Here is a 14,629-nt window from a genome sequence, read left to right on the forward strand (position 1 = left end):
ACTTAGACATCCATACCGGGACAACATAGACAACAGATAATGGACTCCTCTTTTATGCATAAGCATATAACAACAATTAATAATTTTCTCATTTGAGATTTGAGGATTGTTGTCCAAAACTGAAACTTCCACCATGGATCATGGCTTTAGTTAGCGGCCCAATGTTCTTCTCTAACATATGCATGCTTAACCATAAGGTGGTAGATCTCTCTTACTTGAGACAAGACGGACATGCATAGCAACTCACATGAAATTCAACAATGAATAATTGATGGCGTCCCCGGTGAACATGGTTATCGCGCAACAAGCAACTTAATAAGAGATAAAGTGCATAATTACATATTCAATACCACAATAGTTTTTAAGCTATTTGTCCCATGAGCTATATATTGCAAAGGTGAATGATGGAATTTTAAAGGTAGCACTCAAGCAATTTACTTTGGAATGGCGGGAAAATACCATGTAGTAAGTAGGTATGGTGGACACAAATGGCATAGTGGTTGGCTCAAGTATTTTGGATGCATGAGAAGTATTCCCTCTCGATACAAGGTTTAGGCTAGCAAGGCTTATTTGAAACAAACACAAGGATGAACCGGTGCAGCAAAACTCACATAAAAGACATATTGAAAACATTATAAGACTCTACACCGTCTTCCTTGTTGTTCAAACTCAATACTAGAAATTATCTAGACCTTAGAGAAACCAAATATGCAAACCAAATTTTAGCATGCTCTATGTATTTCTTCATTAATGGGTGCAAAGCATATGATGCAAGAGCTTAAACATGAGCACAACAATTGCCAAGTATCACATTACCCAAGACATTTATAGCAATTACTACATGTATCATTTTCCAATTCCAACCATATAACAATTTAACGAAGGAGAAACTTCGCCATGAATACTATGAGTAGAAACCAAGGACATACTTGTCCATATGCTACAGCGGAGCATGTCTCTCTCCCATAAAGTGAATGCTAGGATCCATTTTATTCAAACAAAACAAAAAACAAAAACAAACCGACGCTCCAAGAAAAAGCACATAAGATGTGATGGAATAAAAATATAGTTTCGGGGAGGAACCCGATAATGTTGTCGATGAAGAAGGGGATGCCTTGGGCATCCCCAAGCTTAGACGCTTGAGTCTTCTTGATATATGCAGGGGTGAACCACCGGGTGCATCCCCAAGCTTAGAGCTTTCACTCTCCTTGATCATGTTGCATCATACTCCTCTCTTGATCCTTGAAAACTTCCTCCACACCAAACTCGAAACAACTCATTAGAGGGTTAGTGCACATTATAAATTGACATATTCAGAGGTGACACAATCATTCTTAACACTTCTGGACATTGCATAATGCTACTGGACATTAGTGGATCGAAGAAATTCATCCAACATAGCGAAAGAGGCAATGCGAAATAAAAGGCAGAATCTGTCAAAACAGAACAGTTCGTATTGACGAATTTTAAAATGGCACCAGACTTGCTCAAATGAAAATGCTCAAATTTAATGAAAGTTGCGTACATATCTGAGGATCATGCACGTAAATTGGCTTAATTTTCTGAGTTACCTACAGGGAGGTGGACCCAGATTCGTGACAGCAAAGAAATCTGGAACTGTGCAGTAATCCAAATCTAGTACTTACTTTTCTATCAACGGCTTAACTTGGCACAACAAAACACAAAACTAAGATAAGGAGAGGTTGCTACAGTAGTAAACAACTTCCAAGACACAAAATAAAAAATAAAGTACTGTAGGTAAAAACATGGGTTGTCTCCCATAAGCGCTTTTCTTTAACGCCTTTCAGCTAGGCGCAGAAAGTGTGTATCAAGTATTATCGAAAGGTGATGCATTCTCAGTGGGGTGTGGAGTTTTCTCAACTAGGCATAGTATATTGGATACATAAGTTTCAGCATCTCCCTTTTCATTAGTCTTAGGCGTGCTACTCTCATCAAACAAATTTTCGAGAACTAGCCAAGCATAGTTATTTTCTAGTGCATCATTCATAGCCAGGAGCTTACATGGTATTGGTGCTTTGATCTCCCCTCTATCATCAATATTATTAGTGAATCTTATTCTATCCATATCCATCTTTTCAAGGAGACTAACAAAATTAGTAGGAGAACCAAGCATATTGAATTTAGCAAACACCTTTCTAGCTTCTCTTGCTAGACCACCAAATTCTCTAAGAAGGGTTTCTAATACAAAATCTTTCTTTTCCCCTTCTTCCATATCGCCAAGTGTGAAGAACATGTGTTGGATTATAGGATTAAGATTAACAAATTTAGTTTCCAACAAGCGAATTAAATGTGCAGCAGCAATTTCATAGGTAGGCGCAAGGTCTATCAAGTGTCTATCTTCAAAATTTTCAATAGTACTAACATGATTGAAAAATTCTTCTATATTATTTCTCCCAACTATAGACCCACGTCCTACCGGTATGTTTTTTGTGGTAAAATTAAAAGGAAACATGATGAGTAAAGTAAATGCAAGTAAACTAATTTTTTTGTGTTTTTGATATAGTAAACAAGATAACAAGTAAAGTAAAACTAGCAACTAATTTTTTTGTATTTTGATTTAGTGCAGCAAACAAAGTAGTAAATAAAACTAAGCAAGACAAAAACAAAGTAAAGAGATTGAGAAGTGGAGACTCCCCTTGCAGCGTGTCTTGATCTCCCCGGCAACGGCGCCAGAAATTTGCTTGATGCGTGTGGTTGGCACGTCCGTTGGGAACCCCAAGAGGAAGGTGTGATGCGCACAGCGGCAAGTTTCCCTCAGTAAGAAACCAAGGTTTAATCGGACCAGTAGGAGTCAAGAAGCACGTTGAAGGTTGATGGCGGCGAGATGTAGTGCGGCGCAACACCAGTGATTCCGGCGCCAACGTGGAACCTGCACAACACAACCAAAATACTTTGCCCCAACGAAACAGTGAGGTTGTCAATCTCACCGGCTTGCTGTAACAAAGAGTTAACCGTATTGTGTGGAAGATGATTGTTTGCAAGAAAACAGTAGAACAAGTATTGCAGTAGATTGTATTTCAGTAAAGAGAATTGGACCGGGGTCCACAGTTCACTAGAGGTGTCTCTCCCATAAGACGAACAGCATGTTGGGTGAACAAATTACGATTGGGCAATTGACAAATAAAGAGAGCATGACCATGCACATACATATCATGATGAGTATAGTGAGATTTAATTGGGCATTACGACAAAGTACATAGACCGCCATCCAACCGCATCTATGCCTAAAAAGTCCACCTTCGAGGTTATCATCCGAACCCCTCCAGTATTAAGTTGCAAAGCAACGAGACAATTGCATTAAGTATGGTGCGTAATGTAATCAACAACTACATCCTTGAGACATAGCATCAATGTTTTATCCCTAGTGGCAACAGCACAACACAACCTTAGAACTTTTCGTCATCTGTCCCGGTGTTAATGCGAGGCATGAACCCACTATCGAGCATAAGTACTCCCTCTTGGAGTTACAAGCATCTACTTGGCCGAGCATCTACTAGTAACGGAAAGCATGCAAGATCATAAACAACACATAGATATAACTTTGATAATCAACATAACAAGTATTCTCTATTCATCGGATCCCAACAAACGCAACATATAGAATTACGGATAGATGATCTTGATCATGATAGGCAGCTCACAAGATCCGACAATGATAGCACAATGGGGAGAAGACAACCATCTAGCTACTGCTATGGACCCATAGTCCAGGGGTAGACTACTCACACATCACACCGGAGGCGACCATGGCGGCGTAGAGTCCTCCGGGAGATGATTCCCCTCTCCGGCAGGGTGCCGGAGGCGATCTCCTGGATCCCCCGAGATGGGATCGGCGGCGGCGGCGTCTCTGGAAGGTTTTCCGTATCGTGGTTCTCGGTACTGGGGTTTTCGTCACGGAGACTTTTTATAGGCGGAAGGGCAGGTCAAGAGGCGGCACGGGGGCCCCACACTACAGGCCGGCGCGGCCAAGGGGGGGGCCGCGCCGCCCTATAGTGTGGCCCCTCCGTGGCCCCTCTTCGTCTCTCCTTCGGACTTCCGGAAGCTTCGTGAGAAAATAGGCCCCCGGGCTTTGATTTCGTCCAATTCCGAGAATATTTCCTTACTAGGATTTCTGAAACCAAAAACAGCGAGAAAACGACAGCGGCACTTCGGCATCTTGTTAATAGGTTAGTTCCAGAAAATGCACGAATATGACATAAAGTGTGCATAAAACATGTAGATAACATCAATAATGTGGCATGGAACATAAGAAATTATCGATACGTCGGAGACGTATCAGCCAGTCATATTATTGGTATCCTCAAAAGAGAGAAGCTTCGCTAAACAAACATAATAGATGAGTTGGAGGCGTATGCGAAAGTTCGCCCGCTAACGAGCTTAGAGATTGAGTTGAAAAGCCCTAATGCTCATTTGGTGGGTCTCCTCAGAGAAGAGGAATTGAAATGGTACCAGCGTTCAAAGGCTCAATTCATTCTAGAACGAGATTCGAATACTAGATATTTTCATGGGATTGCCAATGGCCATCACATGAAAAAAACGTATTCAATCTTTAGTACATGATGAGGGGTTTATTGAAGGCCATGATCAACTCAAATTCTACATTACGAATTACTATAAAGGGTTATTTGGTCCACCGGCGGAGAGTTCTTTCTCTCTGGATAAATCTCAAGTAGCCGATATATCCCAAGTATCTCCGGAGGAGAATGCTATATTAACGGCTCCTTATTCTGAGGAAGAAGTTAATAAAGCTATTTTCCAGATGGAACAAAATAAAACCCCAGGTCCGAATGGTTTCCCAGCTGAATTTTATCAGACTTTTTGGGATACCATTAAGACGAATCTGTTGCAAATGTTTAGTGTTTTACACGCTAGACAGTTGGAGCTATTTCGTCTAAATTTTGGTGAGGTTATCTTGTTACCTAAGGTTAAGGAGGCAGAACGGATTCAGCACTACATACTGATTTGTTTTCTCAACGTGAGTTTCAAGATTTTCACGAAAGTTGCCATCATTAGACTAAATAGAGTGGCTGATCATGTGGTGAGGCTGTCGCAGACTACATTCATGCAAGGGCGTAACATCCTAGATGGAGTAGTAGTCCTACATGAAGCGGTGCATGAGCTTCACACTAAAAAGATGAATGAGGTTATTTTAAAATTGGATTTCGAGAAGGCCTATGATAAAGTTAAGTGGTCTTTTCTTCACCAGACACTCAGGATGAAAGGTTTTTCATCAGAGTGGCGTTCTTTGATCAATGATTTCGTGTCTGGAGGAAGTGTTACGATCCGTGTTAATGATGACACGAGACATTTCTTTCAGACTAGAAAAGGTTTACCCCAAGGGGATTCTCTATCACCACTTTTGTTTAACATTGTGGCTGATATCCTCGCCATCCTGATCGAACGTGCCAAGTCTGATAGTCTTATTGAAGGCGTGATCCCTCATCTAGTTGATGGGGGTTTATCAATTCTTCAATACGCTGATGATATAATTTTATTTATGGAACATGAACTCGATAAAGCTCGGAATCTAAAGCTAATATTAGCTACTTTTGAGCAACTATCGGGTCTCAAAATTAATTTCCATAAAAGTGAATTGTTCTGCTTTGGTGAATCCCAGGACTTAGTTGTCGATTACACGGAACTGTTTGGTTGTGGGCAAGACCAGTTTCCTATCAATTATTTGGGAATCCCGATTCATTATCAGATATTAACAATAGCTGAATGGAAACAAGTGGAGGAGAGACTTCAGAAACGTTTGAGTAGTTCGAATGGTAAAGTGTTATCTCTAGGAGGAAGACTGGTAATCATTAATTCAGTACTTTCTAATATGGTGGTGTACATGATATCCTTCTTCCTCTTGCCGGAAGGTGTTTTGCACAAACTCGACTATTATAGATTGAGAGTTTTTTTGGCAAGGAGATAGCGAGAAAAAGAAATATCGATTGGTTAAGTGAAATGTTGTATGCCGTCCTAGATATGGGGGGTTGGGTATTCATGACCTTGCGGTCAAGAACTCGGCCTTACTAGGTAAATGACTTTTCAAGCTACTTACTGAAGATGGCGTATGGCAGACCCTTCTTAAGAGAAAGTACATTGGCAAGAAAGCGTTATCCCAAATCATATGGAAATCAGGGGACTCGCACTTCTGGGCCGGCCTAATGGTAACGAAGAAATTTTTCTTCAAATTTGGTACTTTTTCAATTAAGGATGGATCGCAGATACGGTTCTGGGAAGATTCTTGGTTAGGGAATAGACCTCTTGATGTCTACGGGTGCTTCTATTCTTGTAGACAGTGTTGGGCCTCCAAGAGCAGAGGTTTGTAGAACATCAGCAAGTTTCCCTTAAGTGGATCACCCAAGGTTTATCGAACTCAGGGAGGAAGAGGTCAAAGATATCCCTCTCAAGCAACCCTGCAACCACAAAGCAAGAAGTCTCTTGTGTCCCCAACACACCAAATACACTTGTCAGATGTATAGGTGCACTAGTTCGGCGAAGAGATAGTGAAATACAGGTGGTATGAATGTATATGAGCAGTAGTAACGGCACCAGAAAATAGCTTGATGCTACGACTGACGTGTGGTTGATGGTGGGAATATTGCAGGCAGTACAGATGCAGTAAAACAGTAAACAAGCAGCGATTATTGCAGTATTTAGGAACAAGGTCTAGGGATTATACTTTCACTAGTGGACACTCTCAACATTGATCACATAACAGAATAAATAGATATATGCTATACTCTACACTCTCTTGTTGGATGATGAACACCACTAATTGTGTAGGATTACACGAACCCTCAATGCCGGAGTTAACAAGCTCCACAATATTCGATATTCATGTTTAAATAACCTTAGAGTGCATGATAGATCATTGCAATTACACCAAGTACTAACATAGCATGCACACTGTCACCATCACACTATGAAGGAGGCATAGATCACATCAATACTATCATAGCAATAATTAACTTCATAACCTACAAGAGATTACAATCATAACCTACGCCAAGTACTACACGATGCACACACTGTCACCATTACACCATGCAGGAGGAATAGACTACTTTAATAACATCACTAGAGTAGCACATAGATAAATAGTGATACAAAGCACATTGCAATCATAAAGGGATATAAATAAGCACTTCACTATGCTATTCATAACAGTGAATAAGTATTCTGTGAAATATAGCCTAAGAGACCCACATGGTGCACACACTGTCACCTTTACACACGTGAGACAAGGAGTCTCCGGAGATCACATAAGTAAAATCCACTTGACTAGCATAATGACATCTAGATTACAAGCATCATCATATGAATCTCAATCATGTAAGGCAGCTCATGAGATTATTGTATTGAAGTACATAGGGAGAGAGATTAACCACATATCTACCGGTACAACCCCTTAGGCTCGATGGAGAACTACTCCCTCCTCATGGGAGACAGCAGCGGTGATGAAGATGGCGGTGGAGATGGCAGCGGTGTTGATGGAGAAGCCTTCCAGGGGCACTTCCCCGTCCCGGCGGCGTGCCGGAACAGAGACTCCTGTCCCCCAGATCTTGGCTTCGCGATGGCGGCGGCTCTAGATGGTTTCTCGTACCGTGGCTTTTCCGTCTCGATGTTTTAGGTCAGGGACCTTTAAATAGGCGAAGAGGCGGAGTCGGAAGGTCGACGAGGCGACGACACAACAGGGGGGCGCGACCCACACCCTGGCCGCGTCGGCCTATCATCTGGGGGCCACAGGGCCCTCCTCTGGTGGCTCTTGGGTGTTCTGGAAGCTTCATGCAATTCTAAGACTCTGGGCGTTGATTTCGTCCAATTCCGAGAATATTTCCTTACTAGGATTTCTTAAACCAAAAACAGCAGAAAACAGGAACTGTCACTTCGGCATCTTGTCAATAGGTTAGTTCCGGAAAATGCATAAAATCATCATAAAGTGTGAACAAAACATGTAGGTATTGTCATAAAACAAGCATGGAACATAAGAAATTATCGATACGTCGGAGACGTATCACCTCTCTCTAAACAATATTCGGCGTTATATAGCATTGTTCGTCGTAAAAGTGATACCATTGCTCTAGTAATGACGACCTCACCACCATCTGTGACATTTAGACGAGATTTATACGGACAGAGGCTTATTGTGTGGAATTCCTTACTTCTTCGTTTGGAATCCATTCAGTTACTCCAAGGGCCGGATGAATTTCGTTGGAACTTACAATCCAATGGGAAGTTCACAGTAAGTTCGTTATACAATGCAATTATCCAACATGACATTCCAGTTGATAAGAACAAGAAGATTTGGAAGAAGAAAATACCGCTAAAAATAAAAAAAATTGGATGGTATTTACGTTGAGGGGTAATCCTAACCAAAGATAATCTTCTGAAATGAAATTGGCTTGGGAGTACTAAGTGTGTATTCTGTCATCACAATGAGACAATTAAACACTTACTCTTCAAGTGCCGCTTTGCCAGATCTATATGGTCATGCATCCAAGTAGCTTCAGACATGTATCCTTCGACCAGTGTAACCAATATCTTTGGGAATTGGCTTCATGGTATTGATCACAGGTTTAGAACGCTTATTAGGGTGGGAGCGCTTGCCGTTATATGGTCGCTATGGCTATGTAGAAATGACAAAGTTTTTAATGATAAGAATTACTCCCTTTTGCAGGTTATATACAGATGCACCGCTATTCTCCGTTCGTGGTCTGCGCTACAGAGAGTGGAGAATCGAGACCTATTTACGAAGGTTTGTACACGGTTGAAGGATACGGCGAGGGATACTTTTTCCCTACATGAATGGCAGCATAATCTACGGATTGGGTCTCCACCATCATCTTAGGCGTTCTACAATTGCTCATGAATGATATGTAGTTCGCCTACGTCTTTTTTCTTCGGAACTTTTTGTGACTCCCAAACGGCTGTGTGCATCCTTATTATGCAGAGACCGGGTGCAATTGATTGATTAAGTAATAAAGTGCCCATTTTCAAAAAAAAAATATCTAGACACATTTTACTACTCCCTCCGATTCATATTACTTGATGCTAAAATTAATAGATGTATCTATGATTAAAATATGTTTAGATATATCTTTATTAATATTAAATAATATGGATCAGAGGTATCTATATTAGTGACAACTAGTACGAACTGGAGGGAGTACTAAATTACGCATGGAATGTAATCGTATGGAGCTAGCCAAGGTGGAGGCTGACTTGACATCAGATCTAATGACTTCTTTGCAAATGTTCAATCCACCGAGTAGCGAGTATACATACGTAGCAGAAACTCAGCATGCATATGGAGAAATCATGTCTGACTGCAATGGAGCCCTCGTTTTCTTTCAGACTTGGTTTTTCCTCAGAATGCTAAGCTGCCAGTCATATAAGAATGCAACTGGACGCATACCTATATTTAAATCTTTTTTACTGGCTCCAAATTCCTGCCAACAAGAGACACATATTGATCAGGAAAAACTTCAGTGGAGTAGCTGGCATTTCCTGCATCCTGCAGGTTCCATGTGACAAGTCTTCTTCTTTTCCTTTCAAGTTTTCGCCGGAGCTCCGTACATCTGGAAACAAATAGATGACAAAAAAATCAGCACTCTAGACCGTCTTTTACCCTGCTGGAAGGATGGGACATCAGTTCTTTCAAGGACTTCCGGTTTTTATTAGGCCATCTTCAACGGCTCAACGTAAATGGACGTAAAGTGAGTTTTTGTGCCTGCGTGGATAAAAATTGGGTCTGTTCCTAGTTTAGCGGCCCCATGCTCAGGCTGTTTGCTGGGACGCAAACGTGGCCTAAATTTGAGTCGGGAATGTGTCCACGCGGACACAACACGACACGGTGTGTTCAGCTCGCATGACCTACGTGGCCCCGTCCACCAGGACAGCGAAATCCATCGGACTGAAATCGCTCCTCCCCTTCTTTGCGGCCCTAGGGCGCTCCCCCCCTCGCCGTAGTAACTATGTTCGGGACACAACTAGCCGGAGTACATGATCGGTGCCTGGGTTGGGGAGAGCCATTGCTCGCATCGCTAGCGTCGTAGTTGGCTGCCCATCTGGTCGGAACCCCCCCCCCCATCGGCGGGCATGTTCGGTCAAATGCGTGGTATGATACCGACGAACTGTTCGACCATTAGCACCACCTATGTTGGCAATTTATCCATTGTTGTTGCCCCGTAGATGGACCTCAGGAAGTTGCTTGAAATTCTCCCAAGTCTCCTTCTCTTCTTCATTCAATGGTGTGATGGTGGTGTTGGTGAAGATCTATGGCGGCAGGGCACTGCCGTGCCAAGATGGAAATGAGATTGTTTATGGCGGCTAGGGTTCTGCTCTCCTTTCATAACCTCGCAGTGGTCGGTTTCGCGTTCTATGTAACCCCGCACCAGATATGGCCTATGAACTTTCACAAATGTTTTTCGGTTTGAGTTAACACTTCGGACAGAGGGTGGTACAAGCATCCGATACGCTCATTGATGACCATACCACTAGTTGTTAAAGTTTCTGGATTCTGCAGTAATTTGGGCGCCATTTCTTCACACGAACTCTGATTTAGGTTCCTTCAACTCGTTGGATTCATACGGAAGAGGGCTACAACATCATGGTCTTGGATCTATCTTGTGATGTAAAATTTGGGTTCTTTTCGCCGTTGAAATGGCGAAGTCCTGGTGCATGTAACTCCTCCATATTGGATCAATTTGGCTCATTTCCTAGTGCTTTGGCCATAAAGGTTCACAATACCTACACACACGAAAGACAAGGAAACTTGATAAAATCCTAATAAAAATATTAGTTGTGCAAATATCCCATGAAAATGAAGCAAGACTTTTAATCATGCATTTTATGACATAGTAAAAACTAGATAGAGTATGTAATAAGACAAAAGAAGTATATATTTATGTAATGAAAAGCAAGTTGCTTTTTGGACCCATCAGGCCCCAACCCTGGACTCAAGACTACCGGGAAAACCACTGACGTGCATCCCGAGTCCCGGCCTTCCTTTCCCGGGCGACATCACTGCCACCGGAAGAGGACAGTGTTGCCACCCTCCAGAGATGCTACCAAAACCACGTCGACTCGCCTTCGCACCGATTTAGTTTCCTGCCTCCATCCAGCCCAAAGCGCGCGAAGAGGAAAGACCTCGTGACCGCCGTCAACCGTGTGACCAAACCCCGATGGCTCCTACTGTCAGCGACGGGGGTGGGTGGGGGAAAAGAGGGCGCTTCCGCTAGGTTTCTTTTTAATGATTTTGTTAGTTCTCCGTCGATTACCAAACCACTCGATTACATCGTGATCTGTGCTGGACATGAGTTGCAACATGGCTTATCCCAAATTTTATACAAATGTTTGCAGTTCATTTACCGGAACCTCGGTATGTAAGACTGCCATGTTGACGAAATTATTGTTACTTTGACAAAGAAAAAATAATCACAGACAGAGTTTTATTATCATGTGAAAGCCACCAAATTCTCTCGAGGCCTCTATGCTCCTCTCGCACTCGGACGTGAGCTCAGTAGATCCTTCATTCAGATTTTTAACAAAGAACAAAGCAGGGTCTAGGAGACCTCACAGGGGCTTCATTCCAACACGTGGTGGGTACAAATTACATAGAGACCCTTTACAACACTCACACTAAAGAACCTAGTATTTGAGAGTAGGGCCTGCACTTTTACATAAAACCACCTGACAGATAAAAGAGAAAGGCAATCGAGTATAGTGGGAGCTCTGCCACCACTCGCTGACAACCTCCGGGCGTTGCCGTCGAGATCAAAGAGAAGGTTGCTCGAAATCTCCATTCTGACAAAGCAATCTAGCCGCCGGCCACTTCTAGGGTTCCGAGGATGCACCACTTGGCTCCCTAGAGGCGTCGAGCTCCAGCGAAGGATTCGAAAGAAGGCCTCCGAAGTGGAGGTTGAAGATGGGCAGCCATAGTGGCCAAGGATCATGACGACGACGGCGGTCACCATGTGTTCCGCACGAGAAAAGCCCCAAAGCCACCTGAATCCTCCTTGAGCAACATCCCTTGATTTCTTCCTTCCGCCACCACACCGACCAAGAAGAAGAGCAAGAACTCGTCTATCAGAACTAATCCGAGCAAGAACACGAACCACATGCTTATTTTGAGGGTAGGCTGCAAGATCTGCGCTACTCATCTTCGGCTCCAACCTCCAGAGCACCATGAGCAGGAAGACCACCGCCGCCAGCCGCCATAAGCCTCCCGAGAGCTTGAGCAGCTTGCTCCCCTTCGGCATATCGTCATACTCCACATGGGTAAGAACATCTACGGTTAGCCTACCTCTACTATGCACAGGGAGGGGCCGGCCTCCTCTACCCACCCTCTCCAGCAGGGCGAAGCCGCCGGAGACGAGAGGGGAGAGGATCCGGAGAGAAGAAGGCGACTCTCAAAGGGATAGAGGAGAGAAAGGGAGAAGAGAAATGAGAGTCTCTTGGATCATTCATTCAGTTGGAACCCGAATCCAGAGCAGCGGGGTAAAATTGCAGGTTTCAGAAGCATCTGGTGGTGGTTTGCGCGCACATGCCAACTGCCGCTTTGGCGAGAAATGTCATTGTTTTGGCTCCGTGCAGCCGCACAGGTGTTTATATACACGTCCCTCAGTGAGGACCAGGCCACTCAATCCTCTGGAGCCCTGCAACCTCGCCCCCAACTTGCCGGCTACCCGGGCCGGACACACCAGTGTAGCACAAAACACAAGCACTGTTCTCCACCGACACCTTGAGTAATCGGCAAAAATGGCAGGTCTGCTGAGCGGCAGCCGCCTCGCTCGCTTCTGCTTCTTGGCCTCCTGCATTGCGCTCGCGGCACACACCTCCGAAGCCAGCCGGCGGGACCTCATCGGCATCAGCATCGGCAAAGGCGGGGGGATCAGCATCGGCATCGGCGGTGGTGGAGGCAGCTCGCCCCCGAAGCAGCAGCCGCCGTCGTCCGAGCCGCAGGCATGCGACTTCGAGAACGAGCGGATATACAGGGCGTACCTCGTCATCCAGAGGTTCAAGAGGACGATTACCAGCGACCCCCAGTGCATCACCAACACCTGGACCGGCACCGACGTCTGCGGCTCCTACAAGGGCTTCTTCTGCGAGAAACCGCCCAACGTCAACGAGCGGGCCCTCGCCTCCGTCGACTTCAACGGCTACATGCTGCAGTCCGCCTCCTTGGTGAGCTTCGTGGACGCGCTCCCCGACCTCGCGCTCTTCCACGCCAACTCCAACAACTTCGGCGGCGTCGTCCCCAACCTCAGGGCGCTGCAGTACTTCTACGAGCTTGACCTGAGCAACAACAAGCTCGCGCCCTGCCCCTTCCCGACGGACGTGCTGGGGCTCACCAACTCCACCTTCATCGACATCCGGTTCAACAAATTTCTCGGCGGGCTGCCGGCGGGGCTCTTCTGCTCGTTCCCGATCGTGGAGGCCATCTTCGTCAACAACAACAAGTTCGACGGCAAGCTCCCGGACAACCTGGGCGACTCCCCCGTGAACTACCTCTCCCTCGCCAACAACCAGTTCACGGGACCGATCCCCTCCTCCATCGCCCGCGCCGCCAACACGCTCCTCGAGGTGCTCTTCCTCAACAACAAGCTCAGCGGCTGCCTCCCGTACGAGCTCGGCCTGCTCGCCAAGGCCACCGTCATCGACGCCGGCACGAACCAGCTCACGGGCACCATCCCGGCGTCCTACGCGTGCCTGCGGAAGGTGGAGCAGCTCAACCTGGCGAACAACCTCCTCTACGGCGTGGTGCCCGACGCGCTCTGCCGCCTCGCCTACGACGGCCACCTCACCAACCTCACGCTCTCCGGCAACTACTTCACGGGGCTCGGGGCGTGCTGCTGGGACCTGATCAAGCAGGGGAAGCTCAACGTCGACCGCAACTGCATCCCTTATGCGCCCAACCAGCGGTCGCACGACGAGTGCGCCGGGTTCTTCCACAGGACCAAGATGACCTGTCCCGTCAGCACCCATGTCCCGTGTTACCACAAGAGCTACGGTGTGGACGCCGCCGCGGAGGAGGCCAAGGCGGCGGCGGAGGAGGCCAAGTACCGGACCTACTCGGCGCTGAAACCGTGAGCCCAAGCTAGGCTCTCAGCTGCCGACGGCAGCCGAGGATACATGCGTTGAAACTCCAAAAACTCGAAAGTGAAGATGGAATTGCACTGTGCGCCTCGTGAACGTACGCTACGCGACGCAGCTGCTTGGCTAGTTGCGATGCATTCCCCGGTTGTTGTGTTGATATTGTTTGTCGTGTGTACGTATTTTTCTAGTTCTGCTCCCTTTTCCATACCGCCAGCACATGGCAAAGAATCTTCAGTTGCTGATGATTGGCCGTGTCCGGAAGCTCCTGCGCGACCTCTTTTCATTTCCTTTCGCTGCATCAGCTATCTTGGAACTTTCGTCTTTGGGCAATTCCTTCCTTCTTGTAATCACTGTTTATGCATGGCAACACCTCCTATAAATTTCCTTTTTCACATTCAACACTATGGTCAACTTTAAGTCAGGTACACGGATGCATATGATATACTACTCCGTATTGTCACTACAGGAAAAAGTCTCACTGCCGTGCGCGCCTCTTTGCCGTGTGCCTCTTCGA

The 14,629-nt window shown here is 45.5% G+C and overlaps 1 protein-coding gene across 1 annotated transcript; it reads left to right on the plus strand.

The window, feature by feature from the left end:
- The first annotated feature begins 12,694 nt into the window (after window positions 1-12,694).
- Window positions 12,695-14,109, plus strand: LOC124669812 (uncharacterized protein At4g06744-like). Its single transcript, XM_047206354.1, has one exon. The coding sequence runs from the start codon at window positions 12,778-12,780 to the stop codon at window positions 14,107-14,109; it is 1,332 nt and encodes a 443-aa protein (XP_047062310.1). The 5' UTR covers window positions 12,695-12,777.
- Window positions 14,110-14,629: the final 520 nt, after the last annotated feature.

The sequence above is a fragment of the Lolium rigidum genome, chromosome 7 (genome assembly GCF_022539505.1).
Source record: "Lolium rigidum isolate FL_2022 chromosome 7, APGP_CSIRO_Lrig_0.1, whole genome shotgun sequence".
NCBI lineage: Eukaryota > Viridiplantae > Streptophyta > Magnoliopsida > Poales > Poaceae > Lolium > Lolium rigidum.

Coding starts and splice junctions, on each gene's coding strand:
- LOC124669812 (XM_047206354.1), top strand. CDS start 12,778: ATGGCAGGTCTGCTGAGCGGCAGCCGCCTCGCTCGCTTCTGCTTCTTG.